The 25,002-nt window shown below is 47.6% G+C and overlaps 6 protein-coding genes across 12 annotated transcripts in view; 4 read left to right on the top strand and 2 right to left on the bottom strand.

Annotated features, from left to right (window-relative positions):
* Positions 1-4,173: 4,173 nt before the first annotated feature.
* On the top strand, positions 4,174-5,264 carry LOC125952110 (uncharacterized). The gene is made up of 3 exons (XM_049681385.1): positions 4,174-4,320; positions 4,510-4,626; positions 4,699-5,264. The coding sequence occupies exons 1-3, from the start codon at positions 4,257-4,259 to the stop codon at positions 5,157-5,159; spliced, it is 642 nt and encodes a 213-aa protein (XP_049537342.1). The 5' UTR covers positions 4,174-4,256; the 3' UTR covers positions 5,160-5,264.
* Positions 5,265-5,999: 735 nt separating this feature from the next.
* Positions 6,000-7,761, top strand: LOC125951314 (splicing factor ESS-2 homolog). Its single transcript, XM_049680063.1, has 3 exons — positions 6,000-6,205; positions 6,273-6,432; positions 6,492-7,761. Exons 1-3 carry the CDS (start codon positions 6,068-6,070, stop codon positions 7,703-7,705), a joined length of 1,512 nt encoding a protein of 503 aa, XP_049536020.1. The 5' UTR covers positions 6,000-6,067; the 3' UTR covers positions 7,706-7,761.
* A 166-nt stretch (positions 7,762-7,927) lies between these two features.
* Positions 7,928-12,534, bottom strand: LOC125950972 (nuclear receptor subfamily 2 group C member 1-like). Its single transcript, XM_049679394.1, is given in 5 exon segments — positions 7,928-8,294; positions 8,329-9,223; positions 11,554-11,669; positions 11,908-12,064; positions 12,522-12,534. Coding segments are annotated over 5 exon segments (1,548 nt in total).
* A 4,273-nt stretch (positions 12,535-16,807) lies between these two features.
* LOC125951652 (uncharacterized) lies at positions 16,808-18,280 on the top strand. Its single transcript, XM_049680616.1, has 3 exons — positions 16,808-17,051; positions 17,128-17,949; positions 18,017-18,280. Exons 1-3 carry the CDS (start codon positions 16,909-16,911, stop codon positions 18,099-18,101), a joined length of 1,050 nt encoding a protein of 349 aa, XP_049536573.1. The 5' UTR covers positions 16,808-16,908; the 3' UTR covers positions 18,102-18,280.
* A 2,892-nt stretch (positions 18,281-21,172) lies between these two features.
* Positions 21,173-23,299, top strand: LOC125951446 (uncharacterized). 2 transcript variants are annotated; one of them, XM_049680299.1, is made up of 4 exons: positions 21,173-21,216; positions 21,270-21,430; positions 21,852-22,245; positions 22,529-23,299. In XM_049680299.1, the coding sequence occupies exons 2-4, from the start codon at positions 21,295-21,297 to the stop codon at positions 22,746-22,748; spliced, it is 750 nt and encodes a 249-aa protein (XP_049536256.1). In that variant the 5' UTR covers positions 21,173-21,216; positions 21,270-21,294; the 3' UTR covers positions 22,749-23,299. The 2 variants fall into 2 exon arrangements, with proteins under 2 accessions (XP_049536256.1, XP_049536255.1); XM_049680298.1 differs by lacking the exon at positions 21,173-21,216 and having other exon boundaries at positions 21,244-21,430.
* A 271-nt stretch (positions 23,300-23,570) lies between these two features.
* The window catches only part of LOC125951975 (5'-AMP-activated protein kinase subunit gamma-2), a 58,816-nt gene continuing 57,384 nt past the window's right edge, over positions 23,571-25,002 (bottom strand). For 4 of the 6 annotated variants that reach the window (XM_049681150.1, XM_049681152.1, XM_049681149.1 and 1 more), the window contains exon 12: positions 23,571-25,002. This exon is cut by the window's right edge and continues 1,041 nt beyond it. The gene's annotated coding sequence lies outside the window, so the exon portion shown is untranslated. The other 2 variants (XM_049681153.1, XM_049681154.1) reach the window with 2 other exon arrangements.

Here is a 25,002-nt window from a genome sequence, read left to right as displayed (position 1 = left end):
GCATCGGTTGCAGCCGTTCAGGAGGACGTTTTCTTTCTCAACTTTCCCAAACGGGCGTACTGTGGCGTAGTGTGTACATCTCGGTTTGGCTCGGCACAACGTTGAAATCATGGATTAAGGGGGTGGTATAGGGAGAGATACAACGAAGATCTTTCCTACCGCGCATAGTGAGCTAAACTCGATCACGATCACGATCGATGAAAGTGAAAATGAGCTAGATTTCGTGACTTAGCGAGAAGGGCATAGGGATGTGAAAGCCACCCCGTGATGTAAAGATCGTCCTTTGAGAATAGGGAGGTTGGCTGATAGTAGCGTTAACTCTGTGAATTAGAGAAATTAGACATACTGAGCATACCGTGCGATCGCCGGTCGCTCCTTGAAAGGTCGCACCGTCGTACCGCGTATAAAATTAGTACATCATCATCATCATCATCATCATCAGTTGCCGTTGCTACTATAACAGAAGAAGAGGAAGAACTAGTAACAGCAGCAGCAGCAACAGCATTAACATCGTGATGCTAGTGACCTGCGGTTGAAGCGACTTACTGATTGATTGATTGATTGATCGAACTGGCGGACCTCATAGTTGCGTAGATCAGCCAAACGGGAAGAAGGAAGAGGCAGCTAAGGTCAGAACGTCACTGCTCTGCTGTTGTATCTGCCTTTTGATTACGCAATACTCAATTCGTGTGACTAAAAGCTGGCTGAGAATGTTTGCTCAAAGGCCAAAAGTTGTTATCAGTGCAACGGGACATCCAATGATCTTACTCGTTCCGTAACCAGAAATAATCAGCTACGGTGGACATTGCTAAAAGCAGTTTGATGAACCAGGCAGACAACTTTTTTTAGATATCTTATAATCTCTTGGCGGCAGAATAACAGATAAGATAGACGCTCCAGATTATGGAGCCATCGTTTGGCATCGTATCTTTCGGCTGACGTGCGTTTGAAGATCGTCTTCCGTTGAAACACGTGAGACATCATGGGTTTGCAACGATTTTGCTATTTTTTTTGCCGTTGTGTAAAATATAAAAAAATGTGATCTAGCATTAATAGATAGAATTATTTTGTCTTAGTTTCTCTCTTTGTCTTTAGCTACAAATGTTGAGCGTAACTTGTTATGAGGCAGAAATGGATTGATTTCAAACTTATCATCAAAGACAATTCTTCTTCTGACTTCTTCGAGAGCTGCAGCCCGAAAGAAGCCACTACTGCTCCAATTGGAATGATTTAATAAACATAATTCATTTAGCCACTCGTACCAAATAAATTATCAAAAAGCGCTAAAGTCTAAAGGCTTCTAGTAACATGAAAAACTCTTCCGAATCGTTTTCTCAGCACGGCGTTACTACCGCCGGGTCGCAATCTTGCAACAGCGCGCTAAATCGAGGGCCTTGGTATATAATATTCACCGCACCAATAATGTTGCGGGTGGTATCCGCATGAAATTATGAAATTCATTTCATTTGGAGTCTTCCAAACAACTTAATTTCCCACTTTCGCGCTGGAGCAAAGTGTTTGGCGCAATTTAAGGTGAACGTGCGGTTGCGGACGCTTGTTAAATATGAAATACACTACGAGAGCGGCCCAGGGTATCAGTATCCTCGCTCTACACGCCCCTCCCGTGCACTGGCCCTTTTCCGGTAGATAAATATTTACGCCCGCCGATGTCGAATATTTATACACAAAACGGGGAGCCTTTGGAGTGGATCTCCGCCGACTCCGGGTCTGGTTTTCTTTTTAGCCCCATCCACCGGCGAAGGGACACTCTCGGCTGAGCGTGTGATCAGCGATACCGCGTGACCGCGTGTCGGTGTAATTTCATCGCCCCGTAACCCGATTGTGGCGCACGGTAATTCGAACTAGTGCCAGATGAACCATTTATCAGCGGGAGCCTCTCTATCTAGTAACGTGAGCGCGCCAAGCTGCCTGCCACGTCGGTGGATTGACCTCGGAATTCAGAAAGTCCTTTAGAGGGACCTCTAGAGACCGCAACTGATCATTCCATGCCCCGGAGCACTCTCTAGATGGGGTAGAAGAAGTCGAAAGACATCAATGATAAAGATTACATCTCGGAATGTTTACCTAGCGGCCACACTTCTAGGGAGTGTATCATAGCCCGTACGCATTTCCTCGACTCTCGGCAGACCAGATCGGCGGAAGAGCAACCTCAGGACCCAACTCAACGTCCCCTTGAGTCAATCATCATCATCATCATCATGATGTTGTTGGTCGGATTGCTAGAACGCAGGCAGGAACGGCGTTTGAATCAACGACTCTTGACTCGGTTCGAGTTGACTCGGTGGTGCACGCACGCACGCCCGGAACGTACGCACGAGTTCCCTCCACACACAGACACAGAAGCCGCATTTTCCGCCACCGAAACAGAGAAATGAAAAGTGTGAAAATACGCCATCTTTCGTCGGCTCGCGTCAGACGGGCAGCCGACCGACCAACCAACCCGCCAGCCAGCCAACCAGCCAGATGAGAGTTCCTGTGACGTCGTTGTAGATGCGCACTAGCGGTGGTGGTGATGGTGACGATGGAGGCGCACAGCCCGCCTATGCTGTGCTATCCCCTACGTCTAGGATCGTTGTGTACATTCGGGATGGTACTTCCTCGAGGAAGCACGACGGTGTGCAGTCACAGAAGGAAAGGAAGATCTGGGGAACGGAGTGCAACACGGCTGGAACGATTGTCGCTTGCCGCACGACGCGACGCGATAAACAACGAGCTCGGCTATTTGTTACCGATGCTAGTGGCTACCGGGTACAGTTCATTAGTTTAACGCTTGATTTGTGAATTGTTTTGGTCGCGCACCCAAGCCGTGCATTTGAGTAGAGCATCAAGGCCACGGTAGGTGGTGGAAATAGTGGTTCCATTTCCAGCACGCTATTTATGGAGCATTATCGTTGGGAGTTCGTAGGCTGTTGTGCCAGTAGACCGAATAAATCGTTAGTAGCTGAGTACATCACGATATTATTGATAACAAGTTCAAACAATCCATATAGCGTCTCTGTTCTGATTTGCTATCAAATTTATTCTCTTGAGCGTTTAGAAATCGACGATCGCTCGAATTTTCCGATGATCTTTAGTACCAATCAATTGATCGAGCGAGACGGTCAGGCCGCCGATGCTAGCCTAAGTTTCGGCCGGTTGACAAACCCATAGACTGGCATCGTGGCGACGGCGATTTATTTATATCCTTTCACTTTCACCATTCGGCGGCCCCGAACGTGTACCCGAGATGAGTCGTTGATCATCTGCGCGGCGCCGATCCCCCGAAACGACGCGATCGCGCGAGAAGAGGCGGAGTTCCGTCGCGACAAACCCACTCAAATCATCCAGCCAGCACCGATTCGGCGAGAAAATATTCGTCGACGGAAAATGAGAAAGAAACATAAATCCTTCCGAGACAAGAGAAAAAAAGGAACAAACAGCAGCAACATGTCTCGCTCACTCTGGCGCAACCACAACCGCGCCGTATGATCACAGTATCCATTTTCAGTGGCCATCCGCCGGCACCGCCACTCTGGGATCGCAGATGCGAGAGATGATGTACGAGCAGCCAATGAAGACAGGGCGATCTGGGCGATCCGGCGTGTCTCTAGCGCTAGGGACAGATCGAGCTATTCCATTTTTTTGTCCGCCACAGAACATCATGGTCCGGAACCAGCTGGAGTGACGATGTTGTTTGGCAAAATAGGTTTTTTGTCAAGGGAATTTAAGGAATTTTTCGATGAATGATTTGCATTGAACCGTCCAGCGTTAATCTGCGCCTGGCAAATGTTTGCCCTTCGTCAATGTTCTGTTAGCGAGCCCTACCGGTGGGGCATGTATTGACTGTTTGGCGCGCTTGGATATCTGTGTCGCCATAACGCCTCGACGCGCCTTAACTCCAGGCGCGACGCCAGAACGCCTGGAATGAAGCTCGATAACACACTGATAACGGAAACGTAAGCCGTCGAATTCCGCACAAATTGAGTTGGGCCGCTCGGCAGGCACTGGGAAGCTGGTCCCCCAAAATGTGGCCGGTACACAAACAGACCCGGTAACCGCGTTTGTCAGTGATAAGCGACAATGTTCTTATCGCGTTCCCGTTAGTAAGCCACCTTCACCTGGGGTCCGTTATCACAGCCACAGCTAGTCAGTTGCAATCAGTGTGTCACCGTTTGTGCTGCTAGAAGTCGCAACCGCCGCACCCGTCCGATCGAGTGTAAAACGTGAAAATCGGTTCGCATTTCCCAATCAAGAAAATGTACAAATACTTGGCGATCGTTGCAGTGGTGCTGGCGTGTAATGCCGGAAGCACATCGGCCTGTAAGTGTTCCTTTTGCAAGAAAGTTTCGCCAGGAGACGTGGCATCGACAAACGTGTTTCCAAGAACGCCCATCCAGTGTGTTTCAGTGCTCTTTTACTGATTGCGATATCGGAATGAAATCATTCGTCAACGGGAGGGTCTTCAAGATGGTACAACACCTTCGCTTTATCATCTTTTTTCCTTTGCAGATTTTTGTTTTAACTGCACCACGGCCGAAAACCCCAACTGTTTGAACCCGGACACCAACAATCTGATGTTAGAATGTCCCCCGTCCCCTCTGACCTCCTGCTTTACGCGCATAGTCGGTAAGCAATCACTAGGATCCGGCATGTCTGTCCCCGGGCCATACCTAACATTATGTTTTCTCTACTACCCAGGCCAACACGTTGTGCGTGGCTGTGCCGCGGCATTGTCGCAAACGGAAGTGGGCAACTGTAACGAGGTGAACAACTGCCAGCTGTGCACGAACGATATCAATGTTACCCCGGTCTGCAACGGTAATCTGTTCCCGCATGGACGCCTTACCTGCCACCATTGCGAAGGACCGACCAACAGTTCCGAATGTTCGGAGGAAATTTCGACCCCACCACGGCCCTGCCTGCTTTTCCAGCCGGACGATCAGTGCTTCGTGCAGGTCGAAAGTGAAACCGTGATCCGTGGGTGCACCTCGTCCAATACGGGCTGCAGTACCAACCGGAACTGCCACACGTGCTCCGGAAACGGGTGTAACTTTAGGCACTTTGAGCACAGTGCCGCCAGTAGCTTGATGTCGATCGGTTGGGTTAAGCTGCTCGTCGGTGCCATCACGATCGGTGTTGCCGTCGGCCATCGGTCATAGGCGGGACTCGGACAACGCAGCGAATATGTGTAGTTTGTAATGTGTAGCATTTAGAGCAACCATGCCTTATTCCGGAAAATGGAACGACTTCAATAAAGAAACAGTCTCACGAGGAGAATCCGTTGTCGTTGTAGTACGTTCAAACAAACTTGGTAGGGACTGGGTCAACGTCTGAAATGCGCTTGAGATTGTTATGCAACTCATTGTGTCGCCTTTCCTTTCGTTCCTCCCCGGATACGGGGTAATATTTCTTTCGGAGAATCTTTTCCTCCACAAGCAGCATTTAGGTGCCTATTCCCGTCAGGCGTTACTTGACGCCTCAGGCGTCAATTTTTTTGTTCACGGGGAATTGTCCAGTTCTCGGGGCGACCGGGTTGACCGGAGGGCACTGAAGTCAGTTTTTGAAAAGTCGAGTTAGGTACCAAAAAGTCGAGTTAGGAACCAAAAACAAGAGTTAGGAACCAAAAACAAGAGTTAGGAACCAAAAACAAGAGTTAGGAACCAAAAACAAGAGTTAGGAACCAAAAAGTCGAGTTAGGTACCAAAAAGTCGAGTTCAAAACTCCGACACCTCGCTGCGGCAACTTAAAAAAAAGCCGTGGCCGTTACACGGAGCGTTACGCGAGCTAACACGTTACTCGTAACACGAAAATGAAAATGAACTCGAAAATGGCGGGAAAAATGGCAAATTGTGACCCAAGTGGTCCACCATTTCCCTTAGTGCGATTGTTCGAGCACCTCACTTTTTGAGCACTACTTTCGAGCAGAGACTTTTTTTTCCGAACTGCTTGAAAAATGGGAGCTGTCAAATCGCCAAAACAAAAACAAACCGAGGAAAGCTGAATTTTTCGAAAGAAATTTTCCTAGCCGCGTAGTTTTTCAGGGAATTTCCAGGTCAAAAGCGCGAAAATGTCGAAGCCTGGAGAGCGGGCCCTACAGGCCATCAAACAGCAAGATAAGACGTTAGCCCCAGTTTTTAAGAAACCTCTCGTGCCAAAAGCCAAAGCAAAAGACAAAATCATCCTCACGGAGGAGGAGTACCTGCAGGTAATTTCAGTAAAAGTTTGTGAAATCAAGTGATCTCTACTTACCATTCTTCCATTTCATCCGCCAGGAAATGGGTAAAATCATCCAGCGTGATTTCTTCCCCGATCTACAAAAGCTGAAGGCCCAGAACGAATACCTCGACGCGCTAGCGAATAACGATGTGGGCAAATTGCGCCAGATCTTCTCAAAATACAACTCCAAGCTACCCCCCAATTCGGCCAGAATTCGTAAGTACTGCCCAACGATCCACACGATCGCATTATTCACGATCTCTTCCCGTTTGCAGCAAGCCCGGCTACGTTTGAAACTCCGTTACCGAACGCTACACCCGCCACCGAAGCCCCGGCATCGATACGGTCCACCTCGAGCGTCGGATCGAACAAATCCACCAAATCGATCGGTGACAAACACTCGCTCGATAGCTTCCTGCAGTCTTACACGAGTGAAGATAACGATAGTTTTCAGGAGATCATTGAATCGGCCGATCGTAAGCTGAGACAAAAATTCGCCGTCCTATATGCAGCCGAATCGAGTACAGCGATACAAATGAACGAGTGTCTGGCTCTGCCGAGCATCGAGCAACAGTTTGATAAGCGAGAGAAACCGAAACAGCTTGATATGTGGAGCTACACGAACAAAAACTACATCATGTACACACCGGAAGGCGTGGAGCTGACGAAGGAGGAGCAGCTCGAGATGGCCAAACTGAAACAGGAGATCAACCATTCCAGCACCCGGCTCCACCACAATCCGTTCAACGAGCAGGACAGCAAACAAGCGATCGTCGAAGCGGCCAAAACGCAGGCCAAGCATCTACCGGAGAAGATTGGCATCGATGGCCGCGTGGTGGACACATCGACCGGTACGCCCAAGATACGCGGTTTCGGATTCGTGAAAAGTCCCTCCCCATGCCCAGGAGTGACCGATAGTCCACTGTTTACGTGGGGTGAAATCGAGGGAACACCGTTTCGGCTCGATGCGGGCGATACTCCGCTACATCCGGCCAGTGTTGGGCCTTCGTTCCGCATCGTGGAAACGTCGAAGCGTGAGAACCTGGCCCTACAGCTTGCCGAGAAGGCAGCCGAAAAGTCGCGCGAAAAGAAAGCCAAAGCCATCGAAGCGGCACGAAGGAACATCGGTTCACCGTCGGTACGCAGTTCCTTCGATCGGCTGGCTAGCATGTCACCGGCCGCCAGGAGATTGGCCTCGAACAAGCTAGGCTTTCTGTGCACGCCAAGCCCGCTCGTGTCACCGGCACGCTCAGGAGGCCTAAAGACACCGACGGTGACTAGTAGTAGAGGTGCCGGTGATGCCGCGAGCAGAAAGTCATCACGCAGCATCACGCCTTCACCACGAAGTGGTATCGTCCGAAGGAAAACGCCCTCCATCGGCTCCACTTCCGGTGGTTCCAAACAACAACAGCAGGGACCGAATCTTACCGACGATCTGCTGGATATTCCGGCTGGCGGTAAACGACAAAAGGCGGCTGATTTCTTTTGATTGTTCTTTCTCGTTTTTGTACAATAAATAGAACTGATCTGGTGTAACTCCCTAAACCGGCTTGGCAATCATTACAAGGTTTATACGAGGATTCGCTTAAATTTATTACATTCCCGTGGTTCCTGTCGCAAGCGCCCTATACACTACGAACTAGTTCTACTTTGAATAATTAAATGCATTGACTAGATCGGTCAGGTTTCGGGCTACAACCTGTACCACACATTACGTTTTCATCAGATCCAGCAGCAGCCGCTCGATGGCCACCTCGCCGACCGTTTTCCGAAATAGCATCTCCTGCAGGACCTTCGGATTGGCCGCTGCCTTAATGGCCGGTAGCAGCAGCAATAAATGTCCCAACCGGACGCCACCACACTTCTCGTGCAGCAGGGCAACGGTCTGATCCTGTAACAGCAGAACCTCGTGTGCAGCGTACAACCGTGGGTGATCGGGTCGGAACAGGACCAGCGCTTTCAGACATGCCGCCTCCCGGTAATCGACCCGTGCGACGGCAAACTGTTGAATCGCACCTTGCAACCGTATCGCCAGTGGATTGCGAGCGATGAATTCTGCCAATAAAAGTGCCGATCGTGTCATTCAAGCATGTCTACTATGCTCGCCATCATTACTACTCACCATTATCGATCGGTAAGCCCCACTGGGCGGCCGTAATAACGAACAGTTCAGCCCAGGCCTCCTCCAGCAGTATCTTCTGATCGCTGGCCGGTAGCTGCAGAAACGAGGGCACCGTTTTGGCCCATTTGACCGCAAGGAAGAGCAGCTTGGCGGCCGATTCCAGCAACATATCGGTTTCACTTTTGCATGCACCGAACGCTCCCGGCCAGAGGCCACCTGCGGTGGATGCTGTGCTTCTTGGAGGGCTCTCGCCCTCACCGGTGCTGCTCACTTCGTTCTCCTTCGCACTCGATCCACCGAGCGCTAGAATTGAGCTGATCGAATGAATCGGAGGGGCTGACGGTAGCACCAGGACCTGCTCTCCGGTGATGCTGTTGAACATGGATTCCGTCGAGGTAGAGGCAACCGTCGGTTTACCGTCGGCTCCTGTGTTGGTGTGCTGCTTGAGACCCCCGGCCGACGGTTGCAGGGGAACCGGAATCTGAATGTTGGCTCCTGATGTTGGTGCCGATGGTGGGGCTGGTGGTATGGTGATTGGAGTAAATGCCGTCGACGATGGCGGTGGTGGTGGCGGAGGAGGTGCTGAGACAGGTGGAAAATGGTCATAGACCGTCGCCGTGCTGGAGGAGCTAGCGGCAGCCGCCAGAACGGCCGCAGACTGGGCGTACGGTGATAGGAAGCGGCTCGTTTCACCGATATGTCCAAAGCCGGATGTAGACGAACCGGTAATGTGTAACGGCAGGGGAAAGAAAAGGTTTGTTTGCGGTAGGGTAAAGGAGGCCCGGGATGTGTAGTAGTCATTGTGGGCTGCCGCCGCTGCCGCCGATAACGCGCTGACCGCTGCCAGGGGAGTACAGTTCCGAGGAGCTCGTTCATGCTGGACGGCTAAAGAAATGGTCACAACAAGGATAGGCATCCATTAGAGCTGACGTGACTGGAAGGACGTGGACGGACTATAGGGATGTAGGGAGCACAGATGGTTCGGTTCTCAGCGTGTGGCCGGTCATTACATAGCGCAGGCCACGATGGTCCGTGTGATGGCCGCAGGAGCAGGTTCAGGAACCCGTTGGTCTTGCAGGACCTTTTGACTAATGGGGCAAAGGGGCAAAGTGGAAGTCAACTAACCGTCTGATTGACTGGCGACTATCCGACATCCCGGAACTGTGAAGTCATAAAGGGAAAGCCAGGCGCCAGCCGCACACCGACTTGTAGCTGATCAATAATTATCTAATCGTTGGTTACAAAATGGCGGCAAACACCGAAGGTAGACATACACATTTGATAACAGGTGCCGAGTAGAACTATTCCGAAAAATGTTATTTTAGGAAAATTTATCATGCTTTAGTTGCTTAACGATTTGTTTGAGATTCAGATCGTCATCATAGTCATCATAGTACCAGAGCGCATCTAAGGAATTCAACAACCGTCGCTATGAAGTTACTGCACAAACCAGGCAGTTGTAATATTGATTTTCAATAAAGAACTGTGCTAGTGTAAAGTACTGCAGATACTACTGAAACAGCTAAAACCAATAACATTCAAGATGACTTCTTTTCGAGAAGGAGTGTCCCTGCTCTAAAGGTACAGTACAGGTATAGTAGCATTTTTTACATTTTTATTGCCTAGTTCTGCAAGAAGGAAGAACCATTAAAATTAGGTTTTTTGGTATCTAAAATTCGGGTATCTAAACGCCTAACCCGCCGACAGAACAGTTTCGGGTCTCTGAAACATCAAGAGACCCGAATTTCCAAAGGGTTCGCCCTTCGATTTTAAAAATATATTCGAGGGTTACTTTTCATCTTCGATCTTCATGCCCTAATGGGTTCATCGAAGTAGACCGCGAATTTCGTATGAACAAAAAATCCTAGAGCTCCGTTTGAAACAAAATATTCAATTAAAAAAAACATTTTACTAGAAATCCTATCTATGAATCAATATTTCCATCTAAGCAAATCGATTAAATGTCTTTTCCCCTAAATGAAGTACCAATGCAGCACATTTTGCTCGAACGCATATTATCCCTAATAAGCGCCCAAATTATCACTTCTGCTCATCCGATGGCTCGCACCCACTTGACGAAATGGGACGATAGCAAAAACAAGATACAATGTTCATGATGTGAACGGCGCAACTGCCCAAACAGAAGCTCACCGCTGTGGTGCGAAGATATCCATCTCCGGAGGAATGACGGGCACTTTCAACCACGGCAAACCATTTCGTCACCAGCACCACTCCTTAATGGTCCCCCAGTTTCGACACCCCAAGGAGCCTCGGTTGAGGTGTAAAACTGTCCGCTGAATAAACATCCGGTACGCCACAAGACAATGACCCACCCTCGCCCCTCCAGGAAGTGGATCGGATCGTGGATGACATTCTATAGCGTGCGGTGGGAATGAGTTTTGGAGTAAAAAAAGAGCCTGCAGCGCACCCCAGGGATGTACTCCAGAATAAAAAGACCATCCTGGCTGACTTTGTTGACACAATAACCCATTTCATGGCCCCACCCGGGGTCCTGGTTGTCGTGGTGTCAGGATGCAGTCAAAGTGGTTCAAAATTGACAAAAAAAAAGGACAACAGCACTCGCGCAAACTACTAGGAACACCACCCCATAGATGCCAGCAATCTCAATTCTCTGACGGTAGCAGCAGTGGCAGTAGCGGGAGGATTGTCCCGCTGCTGAATGGGACCTCTGGCCTCGGTTTGTTGGTTTAGCAATTAGAAGAGTGTTTTGTGGTAAATATTATTTCATGCCGAGAACGTCCCATCCACGCAGAACCGTGGTGTCAATCACAGTCAGCAATTCAAACGTGGCAAGTGGCTGCCCTGTTCGTGGCATCGGATCATCATCATCGTCGTCGGCCACCGCGACAGTAACGGGATCACGCACCACGAGGATTTTGAGAGCGGCGACGCCGGATGAGGCAAACATTGACACCCTAACGAACAACGTTCCTCGTTGTGGTCGATGGTAAACATATTTTTTCAATTCAATTCAAACACCACCACGCGCGGCAGGAGACAAACAGGAGAGGAAAACGATGGAGGGCGCTAATTGCGACCAGACCAAACGCATCCTCCCTTCCGAACGGCTGGAGAGAAGAGGAGTTCGGCTCAAGTGATACAAGGCAAGTGTTTGAGTTCCGGAAGATTCGCGGGAAAAGCGACTAAACCGACCCGAACCACAAGGACTAGGGTCGCACGTTAGGCACACTTACCTTCTCGGCGCATGTTCGCCTGGAGGCACTTGGCGAAGCGACATGCCTGGCACTGGTTGCGGCGCGATACGTCCACCACGCACTTTCCGCCCTCCTTGCACACGTACTCCAGATTTCTGCACTCCGCCGAGAATGGGAAAAGGACGAGCAGCGACAACAGGAAAAGAAAGGAATTCAGAAAATAGCCGGAAATGGGGTAAAACAGAATTCGAGAGAACAAGACACTTTGTAGCGTGTGTGTTCGTAAACACTTGCCAGCTTCTTAATGTACGCGCCAGAAGATGGTCCGTACACTGGCGACTACGTGGGAAAGGACTCAGCTCGGTTCCGTCAGCTTTTCCTGCAACAACTTACCTTCGAATGCTGCGTTTGAAGAATCCGCGACAACCATCACACGATGGGACACCGTAGTGTTTGCCGGAGGCCCGGTCTCCGCACACCTTGCACAGGACACCCGGTCCGGATGACATCTTTAATCGTTCGACGATGAAGTTTGGGCAGATCGGAGAAACTATTTGTTGGAGAAGAAGAAGATACCAAGTGGTTAAGGGCAAAATATACATTCAAGCGGATCGCAAGCGAATGTTAAGGCAAAACACAAAGATAGCTGCTCAGTATAGCTAACGCAATTTTAAGGCTTTTGAAACCAGCCTTGTTTCAACTCTACTTTTCGTTAGCGCAAGTTGTCTTGTAGTCTATACCGTAATCATCTTGTTGAAATCTGGATTCACATTGTAAGGATAAGGATAGAAGTCACGAGGCGTCATTGGAGTTACGGGTAGAGTTAAAATGATTTCTTTGAAATCCTTCGTCCAAATACAAGTTCGAAATTCGATCTCCGAACATCTTGATGCATCTGATCGACATACGCCATACGACATTCAACATATGTTTGCTTGTATCTACTCGTATGCAGATAACTGATTAATGTGTGCCTCATTAACATTCATTAAGACCTCGCTGAATACCTTCCACAATCATATCGGTATCATTATCATCTCTGTCACAGGAAACAGTCCATTGAACTTTGCCTTCAAATCCATTAAAACATCATTTCACCTTCGGTCCAACTGTTGCAACCGATACCAGAACGTAGATAATGACCATGCACGATCTAATCAGCAAAACTGAGATTAGTGCACGCTATCGTTATCAGCAAATACCATCGCATTAATGTGCGATTAATGGCGCACTTGTGGTACTGTGGTGTACTGCTTCCAGCTGTTGATACCTTGGTATACCGCACAAGGATCACTCTCGTACTAAACCACACATAAAAGGACGTGTGTCTGTATCACCCTTTCGCAAGGAAAAATCAAAATAATCAACTACAAAAAAACAACAATCTGCCCCCGATGGACACGCTAGTGATTTGCGCTGACACCACCGTATCATTAACAGCAGCCACGAGAGTCTGTATAAAAAAGGGGACGAGGAAGTTGAGGGATCGAGAATTCGGGAGACGAAAGGGGTTGCATTTCCGGCCACCGTATCCTCCCCACCGGGGCCGGGGCCTCAGAGTAAATTCAATAATAATGAAGCGTGTGTAAAACACAGCCAGCACACGTGACTCATGGGAACGAACGATGATGACAGGACACGAGCGACTCCCTGGTGGGCGATATGGGCGATGTGTGATGCAATTTTTGCCAAGAAGTTTTGCCTCCAGCTCGCCTCCAGTTTCGGTCGATCGGTTCCATCACCGAGCTAGCCAGCTGTCCATGATGGATTGGTTTTTTTTTGTTGGGAGGGAACCGTTCTAAAATGTCTTCGTGAGAGGAAAAAAGTGCCGGAAAACGAGGTACATTACTGAAGATTGGGCGTTGCGGTTTCGCTTTTCGCTAGTTTTTGGTGATAAAAAGTCAGCATTTTACAGTAAAACTCTCAACCCTTTTTCCGTAACACACACGCGACCAGATGGGGGATGCGATTGGCTAATTTTGGGCTGCATTATTGATAGGTTCGAGTGGAAGTCGAAGTCAGACTCGTTATTAATATCTAATCATTGCTCGGGTGCCCCCTGATTTTGGGTTCAATTTTTTCGGTAAAAGAACCACTGGCATGGGACCACTTGAGGTATGCCAGGTGCGTATGGCCTATGCCCTCACCCTAGCGGAAGGTGGGTACGGGAGGAAAAATGAGACAATTATAATTATCTCATTGCCCTCATACCCCCTGGAAAACTTCGTAGTTGTGTTCCGAACGGACCCCTTTCGAGGGGTGAACGCGAGAATGACAACGAGGGAAAACAATGGCGCGTGCGGGAAATTATGAGCCGGTAAACGGTTTGACTTTTCACGTCGATTCCGGAAGCAGTAGAACCAAGGCGAACCTTATGAAAGTCGATTGTTGGCACTAGGCCACGTGGCAGGTTAGCAGCTTTCTCCACTTGATAACTCCGCTTATCGGATCGGTTCCAAAAACACCTTTTCATCCCATATTTTGTTTGGAAAAGGAATACGCAAGGATATGCGTTTACACTTCAGGTACCTTTCGGGATCACGTTTGTCATCAACGAGAGGCACAAACAGTGTTGAGCCAAGATGACTTTCAGAAAAAAAAAAACACGAACATAATCCTGCCTTGATCTACGCTATTTTATAATCATCGACGGTGGCCGCGAGTCGAAAAGCAAATCAATCGATCCTATTGTAGCATCATTGATTGTCGACAACACACGAGAGTAAAAGGGTATGGGAGAGAAATTTGCATTTTGGCCAAATCATGGAGAAACGCGGCAGCTGCTGCCTGGATTTTGGTTGTTGATCAGATGAAGCACCTTTGGGTGATGATGTGGCTTCTGATAACAATAGAATTAGGTTCCTTTATTACATTTCGTTACATTCTAAATATGATAATAACGCATAAAATGATTGGTAGGTGTATGGAAGAAACCATTTGAAATTAAATAATTTTTTGCTCTATTCATTAGGCAAGAATTTAGATAAACAGTTGTGTCAGTTGAACACAACAGAACGATTCTCCTATTTTAGAGTTCACAGCGACCAATATAAACTACACGTAACTTACTGAAATCTAATGGCTATAATATTTTTAAATATTCTGCTCATTTTATTTTATATGATCTGCACTTTTTTAATTTTATGTGTGTTATGATTCGTCAATAATCATATTCAGAGTCCTTTTGTTGATCATTTTTTAACTTCGTCCCTCAATTCAACTGCACTCAAATTCATGGCAGTAATTTTACATATTTTATTTTGTCACAAACGCCACTTTAAGTCGTTCAAGTCCGACAAATGTTTCCTATTCCTGTAATGGTCTTTGCAGACTTTTCAATCCCGAACAACGAATCTTGAACAACGATCACAGAAAAAAACTATTTCCTCTTTATGCTAAATGCCAAAAAAAGATAAAAATATTCTAATGTTTATATTCATTCAATATCGAATGACAATTGTACATAAGAATCGATAGTTAATTGCTATTAGAATTAGATTATCGTGGATCAATCTGTGATGAAAAAACAATTCAAAGGGAAATAATAGATCATTATTCTTAAATGGATATGATTAAAGAAAATGTGTCGTTTGTATATCATTAAATAGCGAATATTTCAGATTGAATCACAGCTAGTTAATAGTCTAACTTCAAATACAACTTTTCAATCAAATATTGAAATTGCAATTAATCGTCATATGTTTTACTCATCAAGTTACCTTTTTCGCAGATTTCTGTTGCTGGTAAGGTCGAATAAGAGAAAATCTATTCAATTGAGCAACAATATTGCACTATGGTTACACTTGTCCTTAAACAGATTTGCACATTCCTACTACACAAATAGTCACTCAAATAGGCACCACCGACCGACAACACTAGCCCCGATTGACGTTCGATTCGCGATTGATTTGGAGGTATCCTGCAGTTCGGTGCATTGGCTCTGTTAGCTTGTTGGGGTTTGACCCCGCGACCTGCGATCTGGCTATGATCCGGTGCCTTGCCCTATTCCTCCAACCACTCCCGCGTCGGCATCCGGAACATGACAAAAAGTGGGTGTGGTTTCGTCCTGGCCTAGGACGACGTCGTCGTAAGGCGCATGTTTCGCGGTTAGTGGCAGAGAGTAGTGATGGTTAGTCGGGAAAAGGGGAAGAGATGGCCAAGCCGAGGTCGAAGATGGGGCTGACTTTATGGCGTGCCCGTTGTTGGCCGATTGGCCGCGTGGCCGGCCATCCATCGCCATCGGTGTGGGTGCGACCAAAAGGACAACGGCACGCGGCAAGCGTCAGGTCACGTCAGCAACGCCGACACAAAAGGACATCGGTTGCTCAGCCAAACATAGAGCACACCGCATCGGGATCGTCCGCTCAGTGGGCCACGGATGAGCCTAGCCTGGCGCCGACAGCCGGGAGGCTCCTCCTACCGGAAGGACACGAGTAGGATGCTTGTTGTGGGTTGTAGTGACTGTTTGCATAATTTACTCTTCCTACACCTCTCGGAAAGGATTTCTCTATAGCTGTGTGATAGGTGAGGCTCCACGTAAAACATGATGCGGCATTCATCAAGGCGCTTCATATTGAATTTGGGGTTGAGGTCATTGCATTTTATTTATAAAAAGATTTGTTGGTGTCAGTAAGAACCATATTAATAGCCAATATTGTAATAAATAATGAGATACATCTAGACCTTGTTTGATTTTTCATATTCGTTGAGAACAAGCTTACGTGTTATTGTTTTTTGTGGCATTTTGTTGTTAAAGCAAAACTACCAAATTTGGTTAGGACCTAAGTGTAACACGTTAAAGCACTCAAACGTACGTTTTCCTAAAATCAGAACCGATCATAGCTTTATTATTATAATTTATCAAGCAGCATCGTTTAGTTTTTTTCACTTTTTTAATAAACCTGCTAAAAATTAAAATAAAACCTGCAAAACCACCTGGCGCTATGAAAAGCAGCCAAAATTCGGAAAAAATCAAATTTTGTTTGCTCTGCCCGGTGAAAATTGTACTCGTTATTCGCCATAGCTCTATATCCAAACGTCGATTAAACAGAAAAGATCTACGAGTTTTCATGGATTCGCCTTTCTACTATAAAAAGTATGGAAAGGACACCGGAAGACACCAACTAAGACTAAAATCTCTGTAAAAAGTGCGTAAAATGGTGTGGTTTGAAACGTTTGAGTCACCCAACAAGCGCGCTTGAAATTAAAAACCAGCTTCAGCCCAGCCCCCTTCCAATAGCCGTGACCTTGAACGTTGCGAGTTGAATGACCGCAGCATAATTCCAGGAAGCGTACCAACAAAACATTAAACAGCTGATTCTCGATAAAACTCAACATAAAACGTGATTGACTACCTAAAACGTGAAGAAATCACCTGGGTGGACTCGCTATTCGATGCATCCTTTGCCGGCAACGTTCGTGGAAGGATTTCACGATGAGGCAGAAGTCCGGCGGATGGAATATCGCCCTTTCGGAAATACGGGACTAGCCGTTTCCAAAGTTTCCCTCGGCTGCGGCACTCTCAGTCAACTGTACGGGTAAGTAGACCGACGGTGTATGTGATATTGTTCGATTTTCACTCATCTAGTCACCAGATCCCTTTTCTTACTTCAGCAATTTGGATGAAGCGGAAGCAATCCAAGCAGTCCAGCTGGCTGTCCGTCGCGGTATTAACTACATCGATACGGCCCCGTTTTACGGTCAGGGACGCTCGGAGGAAGTCCTAGGCCGCGCACTGAAAGGCATTCCACGGCAGGCGTATTATGTGGCCACGAAAGTGACACGCTACGAGCGGGACATTGAACGCATGTTCGATTACAGCGCTCGCAAGACACGCGAAAGCATAGAACGTAGCCTGCAGCTGCTCGGAGTGGATTGCATCGATGTGGTGCAGATACACGACATCGAGTTTGCGCCCAATCTGGACCAGGTGCTACAGGAAACGTTACCCACTCTAGAGGCCCTGCGCCAGGAGGGCAAGCTACGGTTCATCGGTGTATCAGCCTACCCGATGGAGATTTTGCGGGAAGCGATAACCCGTGCACCGGGGCGCTTCGATACGGTCCTCTGCTACAGCCGCAACACACTGTTCGACCAATCGCTCGCGCGCGATTATTTGACATTCTTTCTGCAACAAAAACTCGCCATTATCTGTGCGTCGGGTCACGGAATGGGTCTGCTGACGAATGCTGGTCCCCAACCATGGCACCCGGCTCATGAACACACGAAAGCCGTCTGCCGGGAGGCGGCAGAATACTGCAGCCGGCGTGGCATCGAGCTAGGCAAACTGGCCATGTACCACTTTCTGCAACTGCCCGGTCCGGCCACCTTTCTCAGTGGAATGCAGACGCAGCGTTTGGTCACCATCAATCTGGAAGCGCACAGCCAGGGACTTTCGACCGAAGAAGCCGACGTGTTGGCTCATCTGAAGGAAAGGTAAAGCATCGATGCAAATAGGGTGATGATGCGAAACCGATTACATGAACTAGTGGTTCTTTTACAGCGTTTTCCCCAAAATTGTGCACCCGCACTGGGAGGGCATCGAGGTGGAACAGTACAGGGCGGCCATGAAGGCATCGAAAGTATGATGGTTTGTGTCGGGCCGAGGCATTTATTTTTCCACTAACCATTTGTTGATTTTAATAAAGCAAAAGTACAATGCCTCTCTTGAGGACACAACGCTACTTGTTATCATCTTTGCTTTACGTCGCTGTTATCAGTAGAGCCGGACACGGTTGTCAACCAAACCAACCAACCATCAGGGAAGGGTCGTATTGACCATTTGGAGTGTTTTGTTCGAGAGATAAACCAGCTGGCCATGCCTCTGATTTAAACAACCACAACGTTCACCACGTGAATAAATGCCAGGAACATCACATATCAATCTTGGAAACAATTATCGTTTGGAATCATCCAGAAAACCTTGAAAATCCTTCTTTTTCTGGTTCATTTTCGCCTGTTACTATGGTTTGTATGTATATGTGAAGTAACTGTTTTTAAAACATAGTTTTTCGAGAACTCATTTCATTATCGGCTTAAAATATTATAATTTTTGCTAGCTTTTTTAAACTTTTCGCTACCCGAATTTTATATTATAATTCAGATATTAAAAGATCTCTCTACGCCCAAATCTGATCCTTGCTATGGCCATATCGTTTCCCCCAGTTTTCGTGATCGATCGATCGAATGAAAGTTTTCCTTTTTACATAACCGACCAGAGCGAGCGCATGGGAAATGTGTGTTAGCGCCGGAGTGGTTGGACCGGATTTTCCGAGCCCAGTTGGTTCCACACGAACCCGGGGACGATCAGCAAACGCCTTGCAACGGTGAGAGGGGAGCTTACCGCTTGACTTACTGACTGACTTACAGCTGTTGCTGCCGATGCTGCGATTACAGAAGCTTGTTGAACCATTAACAAGATCACCACCCATGGTGATCCCTACTGGTTGCTAGTGCCAGTGCGCGGGACCGGTTTCGCATCGACCGCGACCAACTGATGTAACACTGAGCAGGACCTGCTCGCGGCTGCTCGAGACGCGAGTCTTCCGGATTGCCATCATCGACGTCCACCAGGAGCCGTCGCCCATTACGCAGCAGCCCAGTACCCTACTTCCGACGACGGCGTGGCGAAGATGATTGGTGGACAGCAACGCTCAGTCGATCGATCGATTAGCGTCAGCCCAACCATCGATCATCGTTGATCAACTTTTCCACCATTCCGATCCGTTTATGGTCATGCGGAACAAGGAAGCAGCCACGAACGAATTTAGAATGTTTTGTTCGAGAGTCACGTGGAGTCTGATCGGAGAAGGAGCGTGATACTGAAAGTGATAACGCTCCCCATCAGGGGAGGCTCGTGCATATAATTACAGGGCTGATCGGTGCCGGCTAGTTTCCGTCCTTCCCCATCGCTCCGGGAGTAGCATGCCGCGCCAATGTGACATAATCGATGCCACAGAACTCCCGCTTCCCTCTAGTGGCGCCACCGCAACCGATCACCTGCATCACCAGTGTTTATGATTGCGCAATTTGCCGTGAGGAAGATGATGTCTATGAAGTGTAGCATACACTTACACAAACACATATAGGGGGCCAATTATGATTCCCCTTTGTTATGTTGCCCTTACCCTGCCACTACACACGCTGCCTAGCGTCGATGTTTTGCATGTTTGCAATCACCGTTCGGGGGGAGGGCCTCGGCCACTCTCCATAATCTGTCTTTGAAGTCTCACCACGTGGTTTCTTCGTATCGTCGCTCTTCCGTACAGGCCCGCTCGAATGAGCGATCGCCCTTTCCAGAGCAGCCCAAGTCCAAGTCCAAGACCATCGTCACAGCCCACGTGGTTGGGCGCATTTATGGTGAGAGTTGATGAGGAGCTGCGGAATAAACGGAGAAGGCCATTAATCTTGGAAATTGAAAATGCAAAAAGAAACCACAACACCTTGCTTCGTCTCCAAATAAACAAACAAAGCCTGCGCGCACACAAACACACACACACACACACACACACACACACACACACACACACACGTACAGCAGAGACAGGAAGCCATTTTCCGGTAAGCGAAGCAGAGCGGCCAAGTTGCATGAATCCTTTTATCGGCGGCACTAGGAGCGCAGCAGAGCACGGATACATTCACACAAGGTGATTGTAAATTGCAAATTGGATTCCTTAAAGACACCGACTGTGGCTTTCAATGGTGGTGTGGCACCGTACCAACCAGTAGGCTGCGCCTAGTGGAAACCACTCATAATTAGTCATCAGCTCCCAGGTCCAGGAAGTCGCGCGAGAACAGCGTTACTACCGACGGTACCGACGTTCGTCATGGTCGTAACCTGGGCGACCACACTGTGGCACTGGGAGAAAGTAGGTTTTTTTGGTGGCCTTTTTTTTTCTAATCAAAGTAATCTATTCAAAAAACAAAACCGATCCAAGTTATTTTGGAGTTCTCGATTGTGATTTGTAGTTGACAGTACGCCATTTTCGGGAGGTCCAAGTTGTAGATGGAACTGAAATATTGGCCTTGCGTTCGGTACGAAAATGGCCGGAAGACCAATTGGCATGCTTTTGGAAATGTAACATTCCCAATCGGATCGTCCAACGCTTACTACTATTTAGACAGGAAAAGTGCCGCTGCATTTGACGCCAAGGCGGGACGTTATGCGTTACATAATAAGGGGGTGGCCCTGGCAAATCGTGGTCCAAACAAATCAAATACCAATCATACATCGCAGGCCTATCGACCGCCCAGTAGCAGCAATACCCGCCTCACGCACAGGAAATGAACGTCCTCGGCCCGTGCGTAAAGTGCGAGCGGCTGGCACTCGCGTGCCATCCGTAATTCTTCTTCCTCCTTCTGCCGTAACGCACCGATGGTCCTGGCACCACTGTGTTCCCGGCAAAACGGCGAGGTTTCCCCCCGCTCGGCTGGTTCGTTTTCGGTTGCGAGAGACCGAGGTTCCACCTCGCGCTCAACGAAAGAGTTCAACGATAGCAACCGCGACGAACCTCAACTATCTCTCGCGCGCGCTCTTTCTCTCTCTTTCGCTCTCCTGTATTTGCGTTCAGAACGTGCTGTCATCGGCCGGTAGCGTTGCGATCGGTATATAATGGTGATCGCAACGGTAAAGGGGCATTATTCAGCACCAGCCCGTACCACAGCATAGACGTTTCGAGCACGCACGATCGTTCGATTGACGAGGTTCTTTCTCTCTCTCTCTATCAGTGTGACACAATAAAAGTCGATCCTAACAGTTGTTGTGTGTTGCGTGTGCTAACCATGAAGATGGCCTCCGCGAACAGCATACCCGTCTGCAGTCGTGCGATCATTTCAAGGTGTTCCCTACCGCTACTGCTGCTTCTACTCTCGACACACTGCATTGTTGCGGCCAAATCCAACGATCCAAAGCCAGAAGGTTAGTTTTGCCAGTGTGCGTGCTTGTGTGTGCTTCTCAGTGGTCCGGTGTCGCAAGTGAAATTGGAATGATCATCTCTGGCAGATGATTCATACATAACGGGATAGTTGCGTTATGCACAATGCTCAATACTAACGGGCCGGACCTTCAGTTTCACCTTTATGAGATGGTTCATATGGTCCATCGTTTCGCTTGGATGCTTCACCAGCAGGGGTGGATCTTTCGATATCAACCGGTTCTTATTCTCTACGTTAAACGTGCATGTGTGCGTGTTGTGGTTCTGACAGATCTCGACAGCGACGTGTTTTGATCTTGTCGAAAGCGATCTTCAACGAATGATCGAGCCATTAACAAATGATGCAAACGAATGCTAGTGCTGATCGCAACTCTTACCCACTTCTTTTCCCTGCCATCCCCACAGAAAGCCTCTTTGAGCAGGATCTGGGTGATCAGTTTAAGATCGATGCATCGACGCAAGGCGTACAGAAGGTGAACCTGCGATGCGGTGCCGATTCCATGCGCATCGAGCTGAAGACGGAGGAAGATTTCCAGGGCGTGATGTACACGCGTGGTAGCTACTACAAGCAGACGAAACCGTGCTTTATCCGGCCGGAGCGTGCCGCCCGTACGCTCGAGATGAAGTTCAACCTCGACCAGTGCCAGACGGTTAACAATGGTGAGGTGTACTCGAACATTGTCGTCGTCCAGCATGATCCCGACATTGTGACGCCCGGTGACGCAGCGTTCGCGGTCGAGTGTGACTTCCGGAAACCGCGCGGTGTTACCGTCAGCTCGGAAATTCAGGCTCGCGATAGGTAATTATGGTGAAATGCATTTCGCAATTCCAACCAAAACCCTGTAGAGTAGCAAGCCCAGTAGACTTTTAGCGTTACCATTCCAGTTAGTAGTTTGTAAGTGTCCAGAATGAAAATCCTGCTTTCGATTCTATTTTTCCAACATGCACACAACAACACGACCACCATGCCATCACCACGAAACAATGGGGAAAACACGGAACATTCAACAACAACAACTACTACTACTACACGATCATCAACACAACATTACGGACACAATTGTGCGCCCTTTCGTGCGTAGTCCGGCTGCGTCACGCATTACACTCACGAGTCCGGATCCGTCGGTCAACAGTCAGACACCGAACGAACACAACTCGGTCCACAGTGACTCCGGGACGGTTACGTTTGTGCCGAGCCGCTTCCGAAATGGCACGATGCCGGAGCAGCGTGTCCGCGGAACGGTTGAAACGGCCGAAATTCCAATTTCCTTCCCGGTGCAGCAACCTCACGAAGAGCTGTAGGTAGTAGACCACACAAGCACAAGATACTCCTAGCCAGTGATCGTTAGGGAGGATACTACATGGGTTCTTGTGGTGTCCTGCGAACCTCATTAACTTATTTAACAAGAACGTTCGGTTACTTCACGTTCTTATCGAATACGTGCGTGTGTGTGAGTGTTCTGTGTGGACACGATTAAGATTATTAACCTATCCCTCCTTTTCCCCTCCTCGATTTTACCTTATTTCTTTCCACAGCATCGATACAGCGAAAGCTAATGCAACCGCTTCCTATCCACCATCATCCCGCTAACAGCGCTCCCGATACGATTCGTTAACTTGTTCCAACTAACACTGCCTGGGAAATACTGTTGAAGTTCAAGAGGGTCCCGAATCCTTCATAACGTTCCCGGGGTGCTTGCGCTCCAATCGATGATCGTTGACCAACTCGATCTCTAGTTTCCCATTCTCTATCCTCAATAGTCACTGTTGTAAGTGACTCCTGTAATTGTGTAAACGAAACAACGAAAGATGTTATTTCAATAAAAAACCTTTGTTGATGTAAAACTTTAAACCCAAAAGAAAGGAACTTTGTTAAATTATTCCGAACAAGAATTTTACGATCGACCACGCTTCAAAGCCATCCAAATGACCCCCAACAGTACAGCACACCATGAGAGCGACAAAGTATGCCAGGAAAAGTATACCAGAAAAGAATATCGGAACTTACGGTAAAAACCTCTGCTCTAAAAAAGGTAGGCTTGTTGCACGTTGTCATGTGCAACGCGAATGGTATGATCTAGCGGAAACTATTTCTCAATTAAACAGAGTTTCGCTCGACGACGGTATGTATTTATCTTTTTTTACTTTTATTAGTTTATTTTTCTTCTTAGCGGAACAACATAACTAGACTGTTTTTCTGTGTTTGTTTGTTTGTTTGTTTTACTTTATACACAATTTTTAACAACCCACCATCGCGCACACGAGTTTGGTGAGCATAGATTATGTCCCTTTTTTCATTCTATTCTGTTGCCGCCCGCCAAGAGAGTGGGAAAGAGACCTCTCTGCACCTTTAACTCCTATCTATTACTTCCTCTGCGGTCACATTCGCGGACAACGCGGACCAAGGCAAAAAGCAAAATAGGTATTATTTGACCTTTTTCGATTGGGACACATTTCACTCTATTCGCTTTCCTTGTCCCCTTTAGCTTTTCTCTATGAAACCGAATGTTCAATCGAAACTAAACCGGAAAGGGATACGGGGAACAGTATGAGTATATATTCCAATGGTTATCGAATGCTGCCACAGATCTACGTCCTCCTCCTTTGCTCGTTGAACGTGACTCAAAAGCCTATCATTCCTTCGTTACCGTTCTCTACATTCTAATCGACCTATCTATACACATTTGATGTTGCTGTGGTTTGTTTTTCCCTATTTTCCATTGTTTTGTTTGCTGACCGAGCTCTGTTTTATAAACTAATATTCTTTTTAAATTATTATCAAATAAGTTTGGTTTTTCTTGCCCAACATTTCCACTGTTGTCGATCGCTAATTTCGATCATCGCTCCGTCCTTATGGTTTTTTCCTTTTAATTCTTTCTCTCGTGCCCTCTCTTGTTTATTTATTGGGAAACTAGTTTATATGTACGAGAGTTAAAATTCATATTACTTAAGTCTCTCATTAGAACAAGTGGTTTGGGCTACTGCTGCTGCATAGGTTGCAAACAAAATCGGAAAAATGGAAAAACTACAAAATTTGTTTTCTACTTCCTGCTACCTCGCCGTATATGGAACGAACGAATTGAAACAAAAGGAAAGAAGGTGAAACATCAAAGGGAAAATGTAAGTATAGGCCACTATTGAAGCTTTCTAGGCAAATGAAAACAAAGAAAAAAGCTGTTTGCTTCCCTAAGTTTCTTAGATTGGGGAGGGAAAATTGTTCAATTTCCGGTGAGATAAATCGCATTGGTAATTGTTGTTCCGTTTAGTGCTTCCACTTTCAGAGTTTGTGGTTTTTGGTTATTCGATGCGACCTTTTTCTACTTGCTAAGCGATTTATAGGCTCTATCAGAGGAAAAGCCGGAACAACTTCAGCTTATTGCAAAGCAATACACACTATCTCAATCTCCCTTTGCCTCGAAAGGGTCGACAAAATACGCCTAAGAGGGCCCAGCGCGTTCTTATCTACCTGCCGGCCGCTTTACTGCTCCTTTGAATTGCTGAGAAGCTTATTAGTTTTTTCTGCTGTTGGTTTGTACTTACACTATTGTTTGTTTGT

This window comes from Anopheles darlingi, chromosome 2, assembly GCF_943734745.1.
Source record: "Anopheles darlingi chromosome 2, idAnoDarlMG_H_01, whole genome shotgun sequence".
Lineage (NCBI taxonomy): Eukaryota > Metazoa > Arthropoda > Insecta > Diptera > Culicidae > Anopheles > Anopheles darlingi.
The sequence above is the reverse complement of the archived record's forward strand: the minus strand, read 5'-3'. Positions and strand labels throughout refer to the sequence as shown.

What these genes read in the sequence shown, in the direction of transcription:
- LOC125952110 (XM_049681385.1), top strand. Translation starts at nt 4,257, where the DNA reads ATGTACAAATACTTGGCGATCGTTGCAGTGGTGCTGGCGTGTAATGCC. An exon ending in TGCCGGAAGCACATCGGCCT is followed by an intron (nt 4,321 to 4,509) that starts GTAAGTGTTCCT and finishes TTTCCTTTGCAG; the next exon opens with ATTTTTGTTTTAACTGCACC. An exon ending in CTGCTTTACGCGCATAGTCG is followed by an intron (nt 4,627 to 4,698) that starts GTAAGCAATCAC and finishes TCTACTACCCAG; the next exon opens with GCCAACACGTTGTGCGTGGC.
- LOC125951314 (XM_049680063.1), top strand. Translation starts at nt 6,068, where the DNA reads ATGTCGAAGCCTGGAGAGCGGGCCCTACAGGCCATCAAACAGCAAGAT. An exon ending in CGGAGGAGGAGTACCTGCAG is followed by an intron (nt 6,206 to 6,272) that starts GTAATTTCAGTA and finishes TTCATCCGCCAG; the next exon opens with GAAATGGGTAAAATCATCCA. An exon ending in CCCCAATTCGGCCAGAATTC is followed by an intron (nt 6,433 to 6,491) that starts GTAAGTACTGCC and finishes TCCCGTTTGCAG; the next exon opens with CAAGCCCGGCTACGTTTGAA.
- LOC125951652 (XM_049680616.1), top strand. Translation starts at nt 16,909, where the DNA reads ATGCATCCTTTGCCGGCAACGTTCGTGGAAGGATTTCACGATGAGGCA. An exon ending in ACTCTCAGTCAACTGTACGG is followed by an intron (nt 17,052 to 17,127) that starts GTAAGTAGACCG and finishes TTCTTACTTCAG; the next exon opens with CAATTTGGATGAAGCGGAAG. An exon ending in TTGGCTCATCTGAAGGAAAG is followed by an intron (nt 17,950 to 18,016) that starts GTAAAGCATCGA and finishes GTTCTTTTACAG; the next exon opens with CGTTTTCCCCAAAATTGTGC.
- LOC125951446 (XM_049680299.1), top strand. Translation starts at nt 21,295, where the DNA reads ATGAAGATGGCCTCCGCGAACAGCATACCCGTCTGCAGTCGTGCGATC. An exon ending in CAACGATCCAAAGCCAGAAG is followed by an intron (nt 21,431 to 21,851) that starts GTTAGTTTTGCC and finishes CCATCCCCACAG; the next exon opens with AAAGCCTCTTTGAGCAGGAT. An exon ending in GAAATTCAGGCTCGCGATAG is followed by an intron (nt 22,246 to 22,528) that starts GTAATTATGGTG and finishes TTTCGTGCGTAG; the next exon opens with TCCGGCTGCGTCACGCATTA.